This window comes from Puma concolor, chromosome C1 (genome assembly GCF_028749965.1).
Source record: "Puma concolor isolate L17-30 chromosome C1, mPumCon1.1.hap2, whole genome shotgun sequence".
Taxonomy (NCBI): domain Eukaryota; kingdom Metazoa; phylum Chordata; class Mammalia; order Carnivora; family Felidae; genus Puma; species Puma concolor.
In genome coordinates, this window is record NC_141674.1 from 119379257 (window position 1) to 119398792 (window position 19536).

A 19536-nucleotide genomic window follows, 5' to 3' on the forward strand; every position below is an offset into this window, starting at 1 on the left:
CTAGCAAAGGGCACTACACAATGCTGTATGGAACTTAAGTAGGGGTGAAGGAGACCTTTTCTCCCCGCTGATTCATCAGGCACACAAGAAAATTCTCCTGGTGATGGAGGACAGATCGGACCTTACAATCTGTCTGGTGAATGTGATGCTAAAGCAATATTCAAAGAGATGGGGGTTCATCAAATGGCATTCCGGGCGGGGCAAAGTGCCTGCAAATGCACAGAGATGCAAAGGAGAGCACTGTCAGGGGACCAACAGCTTGGCTGAGTGCAGGGCTAGATGGGGCCTGGTGGGAAGTGAGTCTGGACAGGCAGGCTGGGCAGGGAGGGCCTAGCCAATGATTTGGGCTCATTGGGGCCGAGCCAATGAGCTCCAGCCGCGCCCTCGGGCAGCAGGGAGCACTGAAGGTTATTAAACTGGAAAACAAGACCCGATTTGTGTCAAGGGAAGGTTTCCAGGGAGGGCTGACCGCACAGTCAGTCCGTGGGGTGAAGTAGAAGGAGACTTGCCTGTTGTGTGGGGCACACTGGGGGATCCGGTGATGGGCACATATGGGGCAGGAAGGAGAGGGAGGGATCAAGGACCACATGGGTCCCTGCACAAGAGCATGGAGAACAGAAAGGCAAGTGGGCAGCCCAGGAAGGGGAGGCGGTAGGAGGTCTGACTGGCAGAAGCAGGGCAGAGACAATGATCTGAGTTAGGGACTTCTTGACTTTGAAGGGCCCGAGGGCCCCCTTTAAGAGATGTCTCTGGACCTTCAGGTCAGGTTGGTCATCTCAGGGGAGAAGGAGTTCTCTGGAGCCTCTCCTGTACTGTGCACTGGTCACATTGCCACCTTGTCCATTCTGATGTTTCTGTACTTGTTGGAGCCAAAGAAAGAGGAGGTCAGGTCGTGAGGTTACACCAGGCACATGACCATCTTCTACATGGTTGAAATAGGAAGAAAATGAATAGTAGTCACAGCTTTCACGGGTAAAGGAGAGTGATAACGTTGAAAGAATCGGCCACATGCTGCCGGAGACGTGGGCATGGAGGGGGCAAGCGCGGCGCCGGGGCTGTGGCTGCAAACCTTCTTCTTGACTCCAGCTGTGACCCTCTATCCTTGTCCCCTGCCCTGCCCTGCAGCCCAGGGCCAGCCGCGACAGTGAGCCCACCGTTGGCATTACCGTGTGATGAAGAAACTGCTTTTGGGTGTGAGGAATGCTGGACCCCCTGTGGGACTCCTTGATGAACTTGTACTTGGGGTGAGGGCACAGATGGTAATCTATCAAGGTTTCTGCGTAGGTCAGAGGGTGCATCACAGGAAATAATCCTGGGTTGGGATTCTGCAGGAGAGAGACAGAGAGAAAGAGAGAAAAAAATCTCTTTTGTTTACCATTTTCTACGTCAGGCACAGGCCAGGCGACAGCGAGTGTTGTCCATGGCTCCTGCTAGCACTAACACTCTGGGTCCTCGTCAGCTCGTCTGGGAAAGAGAAGCAGCAGAAGAGACACGTCTTCAAATTGGTAGCAGTCACAGTCATTCATAAATGCCACTTTTCTGGTTTAAGAGCCTCAGTACATGCCATGTAGATTTACTAAGTTCTCGTGGAAACAAGCACAACTGAAATCGTAGCTTAACACAGCTTAAAGTTCTGTATTTATTTCTAAATTTGATGAATTAGGGGACTCTATTAGATAAGCAAACTGGCTTTAAAAAGCAAATAAGCTTCTGGGTTTGAAAACAAAAATAGCTTCTTGAAGGCTACTTTAGAGACAAGACAAAGAAGAGGATGACATTTGATAGATCAGGAAATGTCAACATTTAACATTGTTTTGGTAATGTTTTTAATTCAGGAAGGCTCCATTTGGAAGCAGTATCTGGTTTTAAGGGAGATCCTGTTTTTTCCTAATTTTCCAACAGAGCTAATGGAGGCCCAGAGCAATTATATCACAATAGGAAAATAGAGAGCCTTTTAATGTCCCTTCTGGGGCTTGTCCAACAAACCCTGCTCTTGTCCCACACAATAATGGAGCTTTTGTCCCTCACGGTTGTTTAATTTCAGATGTTTAAGAACCACTAACTTGACACTTGGTTCTTTTTGTATGCTCATCTGATTTTTATTTTTTCTTTATTATGTCTCTCTATATATTTAAAGTTTATTGTTTTATAATTTTTTAATGTTTATTTATTTTTGAGACAGAGCATGAGTGGAGGAGGGGTGGAGAGAGAGAGGGAGACACAGAATCCGAGGCAGGCTCCAGGCTCTGAGCTGTCAGCACAGAGCCTGACGTGGGGCTCGAACTCACGAGCTGTGAGATCATGACCTGAGCCGAAGTCGGACGCCCAACCGACTGAGCCACCCAGGAGCCCCTCATGTTTATTTATTTTTGAGAGAGAGAGAGTGTCTGCGCAAGCGGGGGAGGGGCAGAGAGAGAGGGAGACACAGAATCCGAGGCAGGTTCCAGGCTCTGAGCTGTCCGCACAGAGCCCGACGCGGGGCTTGAACCCATAAACTGTGAGATCATGACCTGAGCCGGAGTCGGACAGTTGACCGACTGAGCCACCCAGCTGCCCTCTGTTCGTGTGATTTTTAAGGACTTTTTTTTTTTTTTTTTTTTTTTACAAAACAACAAAATTCCACATGGCTTACAGAAACCCAGTCTCACTGCCAAGCAACAAATGTCTCCCACAAAGAAGAAAATGTAGCTAGCCAGGTGGGGAGGAGGGGGGGGGGAGCCCCAGAGCACCCAGATGTCAGGGGTAGGAGAGCTGGCATCCTCGGTGGTGTACTAATCAAATGTGGCCCAGTCATGAGCACTGCCAAGAGTATATGCTGTTGGTGCAGAGGCTGACCTGCAGCTAGAGCCAGGGAGAGAGATGCGGAGGGGACCCCTGCCTGAACTGGAGGGTACAAAGGAAGGTGCCGGGCAGGGAGAGGGAAGGTGCCCCCTGGTGGAATCCGCAACACCCACAGCCTTGTACAAACAAGCAAACCCCTCAGTGAGCGCTTGCGGTTGAAGAAAGAGTTAGGGGACACATCTACATGTATTTTTTTGACAGCAGCAGGTTCTTTTCAGGTCCCTCAAAGCACGGCATGGGGTGGGGGCAGAGACAGAAGAGAGTGGGCTCCCGTGGAGCCCAAGGGAAGACCCCTTCCCCAGTTAGGGGCCGGAGGGTTGGAAGGGAACAAGGTGAAAGTGGGGGCCCTGGCGGGACAAAGCAGGGGAGGTCTGAGAACATAGAGAAAGGTGGGTGAGGAGGAAGGATAGTAAGGAGGGGGGTGGTGGAGGAAGTGGGGGACATTTCGCGTTCCATTCAGTGCATTTCAGAAGGAGAACCCAAGGACGGAAGAGAGAACGAGCCCCCCAGTCCTCACTGGGCGAACCAGGTCGACTGTATATTACACCACAGAGATGCCCAAGGAGCAAGGAGGACTTTGGCCACCCCCAGCCAGGAAGCGGGGGAGACCGGCAGGACTGGAGAAGGGACAAAGGAACACAGCCCCACCTCAGGGGTAAAGAGAGCGATTGGAGGGTAATAGTCTGATAACTGCTGACTCCCACCACCAGGAGTCACCCCTGAGGAGACCGAAGGCCAATCGGAAAAGTGCCTGGGAAGGGACTCTAGGGGGAATTGGGGCAGGAGTGACGGAGACCTCAGTGGGGCTGGGTCACAGTGAGACTAGGAGACAGCGTGATGGCGGACAGGCCGGCTGCACCCTAGTCAGGTGGTGAGGAAGGCAACAGTGCCCAACACCAGGGAGGTGAAATTAGCTGCGTGGCCTTCAGGCGCCTCTCCCGCCCTGCTTGATTGAGGGCCAGTGAAGTTGTGTGGCCGACTCTCTGGATGGGCCTTGGGGCCAAGGGTGATTAATGAAGGAAATGCTTTTGGAAACGGCAATATCACTATCTTTAATAGTTGTCATACTTCAGATTCCCCTGGGTGGCCATTGCCACCAGAGTAAGTGGCCTGAGTGGTCATCCCATAATTATTTTAATTCTCATTTTCCTCAGACTAACGCACGCATGTGGCAGCAACTCGTCCAGGCTGGAAGGGTTTGTGATGAAAAGCGATGGGGCTCCTGAAGACCATTCCTGTCCCCAGGCCCATATCCCACAGGCTGTTTCTTTCCATTATGTCTGAGTTTTGTGCCTCCAATGGCCATTACTCTAAACATTATGCTTATTCTTCCAGTTCTGTATTACCAACCTCAGCCAGTAGCCATGGACTCATTCCTATGCGAGATAGGGATTTTGCTCATATACACAAATGCTCCTTCCAATTTTGAAAATCACATTGTTATTTTTAGTGCTGCTGTGAGTTATCTTCGTGACTTGGAAGGATGCACTTATACCCCTATTTGTTGTTTCATTATCTTTGGCTGAGTATTTCAACTCCCCCCTCACATGCGATGAAAACATTACCATTCCTATGCTTTCTTGTAACCCTCCTGCCCTCTTCCACAGTCTTGCTTTTATGTCATGGAGATGGTTAACATCTGCCTTCTGGAACCACAGGCAAGACCTCCATACTTTGTTCATTAGTTGTCTTTGAAAGTTGGCAACTAATAAAGAGCATTTCTTTTGTCTTAACTGTGGAAATATGTTTCTCTGCCAGGCCAAGTAGAGGCTCAGATTATAGTTCTTTTTTTGTGTGTGTGAAGGTTCACTATCAGGTCACTGACAGAAAAAGAGTCCCAGTAGCAAGGCTAACTGGATTCCACTTTTTCTTTTATTTACCAGTAACTCTTAAAAATAACATCAAATTTTAGTTCGGTTTCCTTTTTGGAACAAGTATCGATTTTTAGTTGATTGTTTCCCCCCCTAAAGTTTATCTTATTATTATTTTTTAAACGTGTATTTACTCATTTTGAGAGAGAGGCAGAGAGCGAGCAGGGAAGGGGCAGAGAGAGAGAGGGAGATAGAGAATCCCAAGCAGGCTCCATGCTGTCAGTGCAGAACCTGACACGGGATTCGAACTTACCAATGGTGAGATCATGACCTGAGCTGAAACATAGAGTCAGATGCTTAACTGACTGAGACTCCCAGGAACCCCCTCAATTCTTTAAAAAAAAAAATTTTTTTTTAACATTTTATTTATTTTTGATAGACAGAGAGCACAAGTGGGGGAGGGGCAGAGAGAGAGGGAGACACAGATTCTGAAGCAGGTTCCAGGTTCTGAGCTGTCAGCACAGAGCCTGACACGGGGCTCGAACTCACAAACCGCGAGATCATGACCTGAGCAGAAGTTGGACGCTTAACCCACTGAGCCACCCAGGTGCCCTTCCCCTCTAGAATTTATAATGGCTTTTTCTTTTGCCTGGATGATGTACCTTTCTCAGATCCTTGAATGTTTCCATCCTTTCGACTGCACTGTTAGTGTGTGGGGCCCACCCTTCCCTCTACACCTCTTTCCCAGAGCCCTTTACCTTTCCTCCTGCAAGCTGAATGCAGGAGGACTTCGCAATAATGCTTTCCAACCAGGATTTTTTTCTTTTGGTTTTTGTTTCTTTTCTTAGGGTTTCCAAATTCCTTCTTTTATAGCTATACTGATATAGAACTGACACACAATTAACTACACATATTAAAACTATGTAATTTGATGTCTTGATGTATGTTACATCTGCAAAACCACCAGAAAAATTACAAACATCTCAGGAGCGCTTGGGTGGTTCAGTCTGTTAAGAGACCGACTTCCGGCTCAGGTCATGATCTTGTGGTTCACGAGTTCGAGCCCCACATCGGGCTCTGTGCTGACAGCTCAGAGCCTGGAGCCTGCTTCCGATTCTGTGTCTCCCTCTCTCTCTGCTCTTCTCCTGCTCACGCTCTGACTCTCTCTCTCTCAAAAAAAAAAAAAAAAAAAAAAAAAACATTAAAAAAATTAAATTAAAAAAATTTGAATTAAATTAAAAAAAAATCAAGATTTTTCTTGATCACCCTCCAAAGTTTTCTCTTGTCCCTTTGTAAGTTCTCTGTCCTTCCTCCCTGCTCCACCATACCAATCCATCCAACTCATCACTACACAGTCACTAATCTGCTTTCTGTCTCTATAGATTACTTTAGATGTTCTAGACTTTTACACAAATTGAATCATACAGCCTGTATTCGTTTTTTGGTCTGATTTCTTTTACTCAGCATAATTATTCTGAGAATCATCCATGTTGTTACATGTATCAAGAGCTCACTTTTTCTAGGTTACTCAAAAAAAAAAAAAAAGAAAGAAAGAAAGAAAAAGAAAAAAGAAAAAGAAATACCATATGACCCAGCAATTCTACTTCTGGGTATTTACCCAAAGAAAATGAATACATTAATTTAAAAAAAATTTTTTTTCAACGTTTTTATTTATTTTTGGGACAGAGAGAGACAGAGCATGAACAGGGGAGGGGCAGAGAGAGAGGGAGACACAGAATCGGAAACAGGCTCCAGGCTCCGAGCCATCAGCCCAGAGCCCGACGCGGGGCTCGAACTCACGGACCGCGAGATCGTGACCTGGCTGAAGTCAGATGCTTAACCGACTGCGCCACCCAGGCGCCCCATTAAAAGATATATGCACCCCTGTGTTCACTGCAGCATTTTTCACAACAGCCACCATATGGAAGCAGCCCATGTCCATCAATAGGTGAGTGGATAAAGAAGATACGGTACATATATACAAAGGAATATTAATCATAGAAAGAATGAAGTATGGCCATTTGCAACAATATGGATGGACCTAGAAGGTATTATGAAAAATGAAGTAAGTCAGACAGAGAAAGACAAATATGGAATGATTTCACTTACATGTGGAATCTGAAAACAAAACAAACAAGAAACCAGACTCTAAATACAGGAAGCAAACTGGTAGTTGCCAGAGGGAGGTGGGTGGGGAGATGGGTGAAACAGATAAAGGGGATTAAGAGGCATAAATTTCCTGTTATAAAATAAATAGGGGCACCTGGATAGCTCAGTCAGTTAAGCTTTCGACTTAGGCTCAGGTCATGATCTCACGGCTCATGAGTTCGAGCCCCGTGTCAGGCTCTGTGAGGACAGCTTGGAGCCTGGAGCCTGCTTCAGATTCTGTGTCTCCCTCTCTCTCTCTCTGCCCCTCCCCTGCTCATGGTCTGTCTGTCTCTCAAAAATAAATAAACATTAAAATTTTTTTTAAATAAATAAGTTATGGGGATGCAAAGTACAGCATAGGGAATATAGTCGATAATACTGTGATAACACTATACAGTGACAGATAGTGACTATACTTCTTGCGGTGGGCACTAAGTCATAAATTAATGTTGAATCACTATGTTACACACCTGAAACTAATATAAAATTGCATCTCAACTATACTTCAGTTTTTAAAAAAGGAGTTCGGCTTTCAGCTCAGGGGAGGCAAAGGTACAACTGTCTTCCATTGTCCCAAATCCAGGTTCATCTAACACCAGCCGCCTCCACCATGTGGCCCAAGTTCGACCCCAACAAGATCAAAGTCATATACCTGAGGCGCACTGGTGGTGAAGTTGGTGTCACACATGCCCTGGGCCCGAAGATCGGCCCCCTGCGTCCTTCTCCTAAGGCAAATGGTAACTAGAACAGTCTACGGATTACGGTGAAACTGACCATTCAGAACAGACAGCCCCAGATTGAAGTGGCACCTTCCTGCCTCTGCCCTGATTGTCAAAGCCCTCAAGGAACCACCAAGAGACAGAAAGGAGCAGAAAAACAGTAAGCACGGTGGAAATATCACTTTTGATGAGAGCGTCAACATTGCCCAACAGATGCGGCACCGATCTTTAGCTGGAGAACTCTCTGGAACCATTAAAGAGATCCCAGGGACTGCCCACTCCGTGGGCTGCAATGCTGATGGCCGCCACCCTCATGACATCATAGATGACATCAATAGTGATGCGGTGAATGCCCAGCTAGTGAACAATAACAACAACGGAAAATATCTCAATAAAGGATCATTTGGCAAACCACCACCATCGCCACCAGTAACAACAAAAAAGGGTTCATTGCTTTCTATTACTGAGGAGTAGTCTACTGGATAGTAATACTACAGTCTGTTTATCCATTAACCTATTGGTGGTCACTCTTTTCCAGGTTGGGAAACATATAAAGCTGCTATGAGTATTCTTACTCAAGCCTCATGCTTCCATCTGTCTTGGGTAAATACCTAGGACCAGAATAGCTGGATCATATGATAGGTATATGTTTACAACTAACTGTTTACCTCTGTAAGAGACTGTCACACTATTGTTCAAAGTAGTTGTACCATTTTACATTCTCACCAGCAGTCTTTTTAATTTTAGATATTCTAACGAGGTATCTCATTGTGGTTTTAATCTGTATTTTGCTAATAACGCATTATTTTGAGCACCTTTTCATGTACATATTTGTCACCTGTGTATTTCTGGTGGAGATCTTTGGTCCATTTTAAAATTGGGTTGTTGAGGGGCACCTGGGTGGCTCAGTCGGTTAAGCGTCCGACTTCGGCTCAGGTCATGATCTCACGGTCCGTGAGTTCGAGCCCCGCGTCGGGCTCTGTGCTGACGGCTCAGAGCCTGGAGCCTGTTTCAGATTCTGTGTCTCCCTCTCTCTCTCTGACCCTCCCCCGTTCATGCTCTGTCTCTGTCTGTCTCAAAAGTAAATAAACGTTAAAAAAAAAAAATTTTAAATTGGGTTGTTGAGGCACGTGGGTGGCTCAGTCAGTTAAGCATCTGACTTTCAATTTCAGTTCAGGTCATGATCTCATGGTCATGAAATCAAGCCCTGAATCGGGCTCTGTGCTGGGCAGGGAGCCTGCTTAAGATTCTCTCTCTCTCCCTCTGTCCCTACCCTGCTCTATGGCATGCATGTGCTCTCTCACTCTCTCTCTCTCTCTCTCAAAAAATAAAAAATAAAATTGAGTTGTTTTCTTAGTATTGAGGTTTGAGAGTTCTCTCTATATTCTGGATATAAGTCTTTTACCAGATACTGTGATTTCAAAGTGTTTTCTCCAAATCTGTGATGTATCTATTCATTTTCTTAACAGTGTCTTTAGAAATGCAGGAATTCTTACTTTGGACAAATCTTATTAATCCATTTTCCCCCCATTCATGGATTGTGGTTTTGGTGTTCTAAGAAATCTTTGTCTAACCCAAGTACACACAGATGTTCTTCTATGTGTTTTCTAGAACTTTTCTAGTTTTTAGTTTTATATTTAGGTCTATGTTCCACTAATTTTTGTAAACAGTGTGAGGTACAGATTAAAGTTCTTTTATTTTTATTTTTGGTAAACAGATACCCAAATATCCTAGCACTATTTCTTGAAAAGACTGTCTTTTCTCCAATGAATTGTCTTTGAGCTTTGTCAAAAATTAACTGGCCATGTATGTATGAACACATTTATTTCTCGATTCTCAGTTCTGTTCCATTGATCTGTTTGTCTGTTTTTATGCTGATACCATACTGTCGTGGTCAGTGTAGCTTTACAATACCCACTGAAGTCAGGTAATGTAAATCCTTCAACTTTGTTTTTCAAAGTTGTTTTGGATATATTTGCATTCCAAATAAATTTTAGAGTAAGCTTGTCAATTTCTTTAAAAGTGGGGTGGGGGGGGCTGCAAGCTTTTGAGTGGATTGTGTTAAATACTTTTACGTTACTTTGTAGATGTGATGTCTTAGCAATATTAAATCTCCCAATCCATCAATATGGTGTATTTCACCATTTATTTAGATCTTTCTTGATTTCTCTCAGCAATTTTTCTTAATTTCGGTGTATTAGTCTTACACGCTCTTGTCAGGTTTATCCCTAAGTGTTTCATATTTTTTGGTGCTATTGTTCAGTGAAATGAATTTTAAAAATTTCAGTTTTGGACTGTTTGTTGCCAGTCTATAGAAATATAGCTGATTTTTGTGTCTTGATCTTATATCCTGCAATCTTGGTAAATTTACTTATTGGTTTTATCAGATTTTTGGATAGATTCAATTGTATGTTTTGCATAGACAATAATTTTGTTTCTGAATACAGATAGTTTTGCTTTTTCCTTTCAAATATAGAGGACTTTTATTTCTTTTTTCTTGACTTGTTACACTGGCTATAGTTACAATCTTAATAGAATTAGTAAGAGCAGACATCCTTGCCTTATTCCTGATCTTAGGGGGAAAGGATTCAATCATTTACCATTCAGTATTGTGCTAGCTCCAGGTTGTTGTTTTTTTTTTTTTCATGTTTATTTATTTATTTTGAGAGATAGAAAGAGCGTGAGTGGGGGAGGAGAAGAGAGAGAGGAAGAGAGGATCACAAGCAGGCTCTGTACTGTCAGCACAAAGCCTGATGCATGGCTCGAATTCACGAGCCAGGAGATCATGACCAGAGCAGAAATCAAGAGGTGGATGCTTAGCTGCCTGAACCACCCAGGTGCCCCTCCAGGTGTTTAACAGATACTCTTTATCAGGTTGAGAAAGTTCCCATCTGTCTGTCACTTACTGAGACTAAGTATCAGGAATGACAGACTGCTCCTCTGTACCTATAGAGATGCTCATGTTGTTTTTCTTTTTTAGTCTGTTAAAATGGTGAAGTACCCTGAGTTTTGAACATTAAACTAATTTTGTGTTTCTTGCATAAGCCCCTATTTGCTCATGATACATTATTCTTTTTGTATGATGAACACGATTTGTTAAAATTTTATTTGCTTCTTTATGTATTTATTTATTTGCATCTATGCTCATGAAGGATATTTGTTGATCCTTTTCCTGTAATGTCTCTGTCTAGCTTTGGCATTAGAGTAATACTGACTTCTAGAATGAGTTGAGAAGTAATCTCCTCTTCCCTTTTCTGGAAGAGTTTTTGTGGATTTGGTGTCATTTCTTCCTTAACAGGATTGCTGAATTCCGCAGTGAAGGCATCTGTACCTACAGTTTTCTTTGTGGGAAGGCTTTTAATCACCAATTCAATTTTTAAAATAGATATAGAGCTAGCAGAGTTATCTATCTCTTCTTGAATAAGATTTAATATTTTGTACCTTTTAAGGAATTTGTCCATTTAACTTGTTGAATTTACTGGCATGAAGTTTTTCATAACATTAACTTATTATCTTTTTAATATCTATTTAATCTGTAGTGATGTCACTTCTCTCAGTCCTGATATTGATAATTTATGCCTTTTAACCATTTTTTCCCTAATCAGTTAGATTACACTTTTATCCAGTTTACGGATCTTCTCAAAGAACTAGTTTTTCTCTATTGTTTTTCTTTTTTCTGTTTCGCTGGTTTTCAATCTAATCTTTGTTATTTCTCTGATTAGTTTGGATTTCATCCACTCTTCTTTTTTGAATTTCTAAAAGAGTAGCTGAGGACATTAGGTCCCACTCTTACTTTCTAATGTAGGTGTACAGCATTATAAAATTCCCACAAATTTTTTTTGTTTTCATTTTCACTAAGTTAAAAATACTTTCCAATTTCTCTTTTGATTTCTTCCTTGGACTATAGGCCATTTAAAATTTTTTTAATGTTTATTTATTTTTGGGAGAGAGAGAGAGAGAGGGAGAGAGAGAGAGCAGGAGAGGGGCAAAGAGAGAGGGAGACACAGAATCCAAAGCAGGCTCCAGGCTCTGAACTGTTAGCATGGAGCCCAATGCGTGACTCGAACCCATGAACTGTGCGATCATGACCTGAGCAGAAGTCGGATGCTTAACTGACTGATCCACTCAGGTGCCCCAGTATAGCCTATTTTATAGTATTTAATTCAGCTTCCTAATTTTGAGGGGAGGTTTGTAGATATCTTTAGGCTCTTCTTTTCTGATTCAAGTTCTTCAAAACCAGAAAAAATACTTCATAGGATCGGAGTATTTTTAATTTTATTGAGACTTATTTTATGGTCCCAAATATGGTCTATCTTGGCAAACTTTCTGTATACACTTGAAGAGAATCTTCATTCTATTGCTTTTGGGTAGAGTATTCTAGCAATGCCAATTAGGTGACGTTGATTGATAGTGGTATTTAAATATTTTATATCCTTACTGATTTTCTGTTTACTTCTTCTATCAACTATTGACAGGGGGGTGGTATTGAAATCACCAACTATAATTGTGGATTTGTCTCTTTTTTCCTTTGCATTTCAATGGGTTTTTGTTTCATGTATTTTGAAGCTCTGGTTATTAGGTGGATAAATATTTAGAATTGTTGTGTCCCTCTGATGAACTGCCCCTAACCTTAGGTTCCTAACCTGAGGCATGCTCTTAGTATTTGTGGAATTAATGAGTTAATAAGTAACTACTGATATTTTCCAAGGAAGTATGAGTGTGACTATGGAAAATTCCGGTAACTCCTTTAGACCAATTTCCTGTCTTTTAGAACGGGGAGGGGGTGGTAATGGGTGAATCTGGGGGACAAAAGATTGAAGAGTGTTTTTCAAATCTTGCTGTGGGGAGCCCCACAGTTTTGCAGGGACATCTTCCCCAGGAGAGCCTTCTACCCCACTGCCATCCCAGCAAGTAAGTAGGATTCTAGGTCATTTTACCTATTGCCTTCTGATGTAAAATTTCAGCTGATGTGAGGACTGTAGTTCTAAATGAAGTTTGAAAATCTCTGAGTTAAACATCCTGTGAGTTTATCCCAGCTCTAAGATTCTAAGTCTCCAAGGAACACTCCTCTCAACCAATGTGACTATGAAAAAATGCCCCATAATGGCTAATGTAGGAAAGCAACACAGTTCGGAGGAAGAGCCCTGAGGCAAACAACCAGGAAATAGGCAGGTTTCTGTCCTATGTCTCCCACTAGCTGACTGAGAGACCTTTGGTGTTGAGTATCAGCATCTCTGCCCACATTAGAGACGGAGATTCCCATTTGGAGATTCTCCAAAGAAGACTTTCTCAACTAGTACCTAAGGTTGTTCTTGGTTGTATGTATGTGTGTGTCTGTCTTTAAAACATAAACCATAACTTGGGCAACTACTGTGGCATCTCACTGATGATCCCATCATTACATAGAACCTCATCAGATTTCCTGTCAGCGTTTCATTCACTTAGGACTTGGGTAGGAAGAAATATAAGGGGAGGAGAAGGGACCCCACGAGGGCAGATCAGCAGAAGTGGAGGCCTGGTGAGGGAGGAAAGTGCACCAAGTTTGGCAGGGAACTACGCAGGGACACAGAGAAGGGGGTGTGGTCTTGTTGTTGGTCTCACATAGGCTTGGACTTAATTTGGAAGAAAATGGGGAGTCAGTGAAGAATGTGGAGCAGGACAGTAGCATGGTTAGGGTGTGCTTCAGGGAAGTTAATCAAGTGTGGCTACAGAAACAAAGTGGAACAGAAATCTGGGAGACAGAGGTAGAAGTATGGAAGGGATGCCCAAGGAAGAAATAAGGCATCCAGAGAGCTCTGAGTGATGAGGTTTGGGTTGATTTAACTTTCTCTTTCTGCTGTTTTTCTTTCTTTCTTTCTCTTTCTTTCTTTCTTTCTTTCTCTCTTTCTTCTTCTTCTTCTTCTTTTCTTTGAGAGAGAGGGAGAGAGTGGGGAGACTGCAAGCAGGGGAGGGGCAGGGAGAGAGAGAATCTTAAGCAGGTTCTGTGCCTAGCATAGAGCGCTGACTTGGGGCTCGATCTAACAACTGTGAGATAACAACCTGAGCTGAAAACAAGAGTGAGATGCTTAACTGAGTGAGCCACCTATGTACCCTCTTCTTTTTTTTAACCATCTCTCTCTCTCTCTCTCTCTCTCTCTCTATATATATATATATATATATATATATACATAATTATATGAAATTAGAAAAGACCATAAAGGTATTTTCATAAACATAAATAAATTCTGGAATTGCTAGAAGACAGGAACATTGACATTCTTCAAACAATAAATGCTGGCAATCGATTTCAAAGGTGAGATATCGCTTAACACTTGAAACTCCAAAGACAGAAAAATATTCCCAAGTAATGCTTCTGTTTTCTTATAGAGTAACTTTTGAAACAGAGGAACATACAACATGAGACTTCTGCCAGTTGTCACTTACAAAAATATAAAGCGGGTCATAATCTGGAGACCTGGCTAAGGCCTCAGGTGGTTTCATGCCCAAGACCGAGGTCTTGCCAGGGAGCTGAGTTGTGGCGTCCTGCTTGGGCAGAGTTATGATGGTGGTGGCTTCATCCTGTGAAGGGACCAAGCAGCGTGTCAGTCTTGACACCAGGACAAGAGCGGAAACATAAGAGCACTTCTTTTTATTTTTCATGTTTATTTATTTATTTTTGAGACAGAGAGTGAGAGCGCGCAAGGGTGCTAGTGGAGGAGGAGCAGAGAGAGAGAGACAGAGAGAATCCCAAGCTTGACTCAGGGCTCGATCTCATGAACCGTGAGATCGTGACCTGAGCCCAAATCAAGAGCTGATGCTCAACCAACGGAGACACCCAGGCCCCCCGAGAGAAATTCTTAAAGGTGGGGGTTGTGTTACCTCAGCCCCTTGCTTCAGGGTTCGAGCAAGCTTTTGAGGTCTGTAGCTCGTTGACGATCTCTGGACACAGAATGGCTGATACCCTTTAATTTTGTACAGCTGAGGAACCTGAGGTTAAAGAAGACAACTGACTAAACGCTCTTAAAACACCCGTTACCAATGAATGGGATCTCATTCTCAATAACAGCACTTCTGAGTTGCCCAACGGTAAAAGGAACACGAGTACCGGGTTGCAGCCATCACCTTGTGCGGTCAAGCACTGGTTTGGCCCAGCGCTGGGGGACATTAGCATAAGTCCCAAGCCCTGTTCCAGGTCCCTGCTCTGGGTCCCAGGACACATGTGCATTTGCCATTACTCTTCTGTACCACAGGGCTTATCTGTAGAAATACACCGAACACTGGTTAACAAACCAGTGATTTAAAATACTTATATTTTCGAAACCAGAAGTGGCTGTATACCTCAAGAAAGGCTGACTAACTTCTGTTCACTTCACCTTGTGCTTTTTCTTAAAGTTTATAATGTATGTAGTTCGGAAAGCTTCACGCACGCGATATGTACCGTATATCCCCAGGGTAAAGAGAAACCACGTATGTTACACCTCGCACATACCATCAAATGATAGCAGAAGAACACACATGGTATGCTCTAGTGTATCAACTATAAAAGAACAAAACCAATAATGCAATTCAAATTCAAGAATATTTTGTACACTTCATAAGAAACCCATTAGCTAATCCCGTATGACAGGTCTGACCTGCAGATTGAAGAAAGAGTAACTCTGCTTGATTTGGATTTCCGAAGATTTAATTGGGACTGGTCCAAGGCCATCAGGAGCCTAAAACGTGGAAATTCAAAAAACAAGGACACATAATCAACGCTGGGCGAAAGCGGCTATGCTTCTATTCCTCTACCTCCCGTCACCTTTCCCGTGACCACAGTTGCTACCTGATGTGTGAGGCATGGAGGCAGTGCTGACCAACCTCCCCTCGTCTCATGGTGTCTGTGATCCTTCTTCCTTTCCTATTGTTGTGGGTGCTGCAATATGCCACCCAGAATCCCCTTCAGGCTTAACGGACTCAGTCCTCCTACTTCGAGGAGTCCTCTCGACGGAAACAACTCTCAGGGGTCAGCCCTCTTCAGGGGTTGCTTTGGTTGAAGGGAGCTGCCTCCTTCAAGGTCCTGTGCCCCACCCAGGGAGGCCTGCCTACAACCTCAAGTTGAAACAAAGGTATAAATGCCGGGTGGCCTCACGCTGCCCCAGCTTCAGAGCCCCTGGCGAGTTCAGCTGAGGCCTCTGCCCAGGAGGGCGGTTCTCCTCTCTCTGTCCTATGCCAGCTCCCGCTGCTTCCCTTCCCCAGGGGCTGATCCCCAAAGCATTACCTTCCTGCATGCCGTCTGCCTCCATCACCCAGAGAACCTGGAACACTGCCTGACATACTATGGACATTCGATAAATACTGTACTTCACCCAATCTGAGACACCATCATGAAATGAATCCGATGCAATGCTAACATGCCATCCATTATAAGACATTTCCCAATCTCAAAGATGGTAATAAAAAAGAATTGATGAGGTAAAGTATCTGTGGAATGAATTATACAATTCTTTATAAACAGGAGTGCTGAACACTCTTTCATCAACCCTGAGTGGCAGAGAAGTCTTTGTAGGACTAAGACGCCAGATGGAATGTGTGAGATGGGAACGACTGAAAAATAATGAGATGCGCCCCACAGCACAGTGATCTCTTCATCCCTCTCACCCTTTGCACCCCATTAATTATTAAGTGTGCTTATTAATGCTTGAAAATCACCAATTTATTATTCCCTAGGAATTCTGTAGTCTGATCTTTTAGGTCATTTAATTATCTAATGCAGAAAACACATGGAATTTCTAAAGTCAGTCCTGCAATTCTTGAGTAGATGAACCGGCAATGTGTAAAATACATCGTAGGATGTGAATGGCAAGCTTATTCTTTAAAAGTAAAAAATTAGGGGTGCCTGGGTGGCTCAGTCGGCTGAGCGTCTGACTTCGGCTCAGGTCATGATCTCGTGGTTCGTGAGTTCTAGCCCCGCATCGGGCTCTGTGCTGACAGCTCAGAGCCTGGAGCCTGCTTCGGATTCTCTGTCTCCCTCTCTCTCTGCCCCTCCCCTGTTCACGCTGTGTCTCTCCCTCTCTCAAAAATAAATAAACATAAAAAACATTTAAATTAAAAAAAAATAAATAAATAATTTGCCTGTGCACTTTCAACATCAATTTATTAAAAAAAATTTTTTTTAATGTTTATTTTTGAGAGAGACAGAGTGTGAGCAGGGAGGGGCTGTGAGACAGGGAGACACAGAATCCAAAGCAGACTCCAGGCTCTGAGCTGTCAGCACAGAGCCCGACGTGGGGCTCAAACCCACGAATCGTGAGATCATGACCTGGGCCGAAGTTGTCCGCTTAACCAACTGAGCCACCCAGGTGTCCCTCAGCATCAAATTAAAGATGCCTTTATATTGCTAAGGACATGAACTTAGGCTACATTTTATTACCGGCCATATGACCTTGTGTCTCAGTTTCCTCCTCCTCTGTAAAACAGTAAGCCTATCACATAGATTCGTTGAAGATTAAATGAACTGTTACAAGTGAGGCATTTCAGGCACTGCCTGATTCATGGTAAGTGCAATGTAAGAGTCAGCTATTATTTTTATTTTAATGCATCATCATGCCCATAAGGCAAGAAAATGAACTGTCGCACCTCTTTCCAGAGAAAGTGAGAGAGAAGGAGAGAGAGAGAGAAAGACAGAGAGAATTGAGAGTCTCATGGCTTAGAGTGTTAGACCCCGGGGCTACCCGTCCCTGGCTGCCCCATTGCCCATGCAGTGGGGCCCACCTCCCCAGGCCTGGCCTTCTCGGATTCTCCACCTGCCCTTCTGCTCTCAGGCCCGGTTCCCTGGGCTGTCCGGAGGGGTTCTTGCTGGCTTCCAGGCTCGAAACCACCCAGTGCAGATTACCAGGGAGCTCTGCACGTGTGTTAGGGGCCGGGCAGGCGGCAGTAGATGATCCCTGGTTTCCCACTGGTCACAAGTCCCTGGGCACAGGTGTCCCCTGGGAGCTTCTCAGGGGGAGGTGAAGGGACAGAGACTGAGGTACGGCTTGCCTTGGTATCTGCCCAACAAGCATCTGCTCGCGCCCCGTCCCCACCCCACAGCCCAACAGCACCTACCAACTCGTTGGAGCTCTGAGGAGGACTGTAGGATGGGAAGGCGAAGGGCAGCACTTTCTTGGGTGAGACAAAGAACGAGCTGGAATAATCATCTCGACTGATCTGGGACAGGAGGTGTCTGGACGAATTCTTATCTGTGGGTGAGAAACAAAAGAGCACTTTGGGGGAGTTCTTGGGGTATTTTTATGTGAAATTACCATCTTCAGTTTCTTATTTGCCACCCACCAATTAGTGGATACGTGCTGCATGCCATTGTGGAAAAGAATAGAGGTCTGGGGCGCCTGGGTGGCTCAGTCAGTTAAGCATCCGACTTCTGCTCAGGTCATAATCTCACAGTTAATGAGTTCGAGCCCCGCATCGGGCTCTGTGCTGACAGCTCAGAGCCTGGAGCCTGCTTCTGATTCTGTTTCTCTCTCTTTCCTCTCTGCCCCTCCCTTACTCTCACTCTGTCTCTCTTTCTCTCTTAAAAATAAATAAACATTAAAAAATAAAAATTAAAAAAAATTAAAAAAAAAGAAAAGAATAGAAGTCTATGCATACGGTCCCATTTGTAGTTTTCTTTAGTTCTTTATCTCACCCCTTTTGCAATTTTTAAAAATTTCATTTTTTTACCTCCAAAAAAACTATAATTCCTAACGCAAGGATTGCTAATGAATATTCTTTGTCCTTGTCAGCAAAGGAAAAGATACTAAAAAAAGACATATGAAGGGGCGTTTGGGTGGCTCAGTTGCTTGAGCCTCCGACTTTGGCTCAGGTCATGATCTCACAGTTTGTGAATTCGAGCCCTGAAATCTGGCTCTCTACTGTCATCGTAGAGCCCCCTTCAGATCCTCTGTCCCCCTCTCTCTCTGCTTCTCCCCCACTCATGTTCTCTCTCTCTCTTTCTCAAAAATATATAAACATTAAAAAAAAACTAAAAAAAAAAAAAAAACCATGAAGACATTTTACATGGGTCCATATATAATTAACAGGTAAACTTTACAATACTTTAAAAAAGGGGGTGTTTGGATGGCTCAGTTAGTTGAGTATCCGACTTCGGTTCAGGTCATGATCTAATGGTTCACGAGTTTGGGCCCCGAGTCCAGCTCTGTGCTGACAGCTCAGAGTCTGGAACCTGTTTCGGATTCTGGGTCTCCCTCTCTCTCTGCCCCTCCCCCACTGGAGTTCTTGTCTCTCTCTCTCTCAAGAATAAACATTTAAAAAAATTAAAAAACAAAACAAAACAATACTTGAAGAGTTCCTTTATTAGAAACATCAATACCGGACATCAAAATAATATAGGAGGGGAAAAAAGCATAATTAAAAAAATGTTTTATTTATTTTTGAGAGAGAGAGAGAGAGCACGTGTGCACATGAGTGGGGAAGGGGCAGAGAAAGAGGGGGACAAAGGATCCCAAGCAGGCTCTGCGCTGACAGCAGTGAGCCTGATGCGAGACTCAAACTCACTAACTGTGAGATCATGACCTGAGCCAAAGTCTGATGCCCAACTGACTGAGCCACCCAGGTGCCCCAAAAACATAATTTCTTTTAAAATTTTTTTTTTTTCAATGTTTATTTATTTTTGGGACAGAGAGAGACAGAGCATGAACGGGGGAGGGGCAGAGAGAGAGGGAGACACAGAATCGGAAACAGGCTCCAGGCTCTGAGCCATCAGCCCAGAGCCTGATGCGGGGCTCGAACTCACGGACCGCGAGATCGTGACCTGGTTGAAGTCGGACGCTTAACCGACTGCGCCACCCAGGCGCCCCCATAATTTCTTTTTAAAGTTTATTTATGTATTTACTTGAGAGAGACAGACAACGCGAGTGGGGGAGGGACAGACAGAGAGGGAGAGAGAGAATTTCAAGCAAGCTCTGCGATGCCAGAGCAGAGTCCGATGTGGGGCTCGAACTCATGAAACCCTGAGATCATGACCTGAGCCCAAACCAAGAGCTGGATGCTTAACTGACTCA

The 19536-nt window shown here is 44.0% G+C and overlaps 1 protein-coding gene and 1 pseudogene across 10 annotated transcripts in view; one reads left to right on the forward strand and one right to left on the reverse strand.

Moving 5' to 3' along the window:
* Positions 1 to 19536, reverse strand: part of CFAP221 (cilia and flagella associated protein 221) — a 108661-nt gene that overhangs the window by 14383 nt on the left and 74742 nt on the right. For 8 of the 10 annotated variants that reach the window (XM_086718426.1, XM_086718423.1, XM_086718419.1 and 5 more), the window contains 5 exons: positions 17585 to 17718; positions 15133 to 15213; positions 14378 to 14485; positions 13943 to 14077; positions 1167 to 1325 (listed from right to left, as the gene is read on the reverse strand). In XM_086718426.1, coding sequence (XP_086574552.1) covers positions 1167 to 1325; positions 13943 to 14077; positions 14378 to 14485; positions 15133 to 15213; positions 17585 to 17718 — 617 coding nt within the window. The remainder of the gene's footprint in view (positions 1 to 1166; positions 1326 to 13942; positions 14078 to 14377; positions 14486 to 15132; positions 15214 to 17584; positions 17719 to 19536) is intronic. The other 2 variants (XM_086718425.1, XM_086718427.1) reach the window with 2 other exon arrangements.
* Positions 7365 to 7993, forward strand: LOC112872260 (large ribosomal subunit protein uL11 pseudogene; annotated as a pseudogene).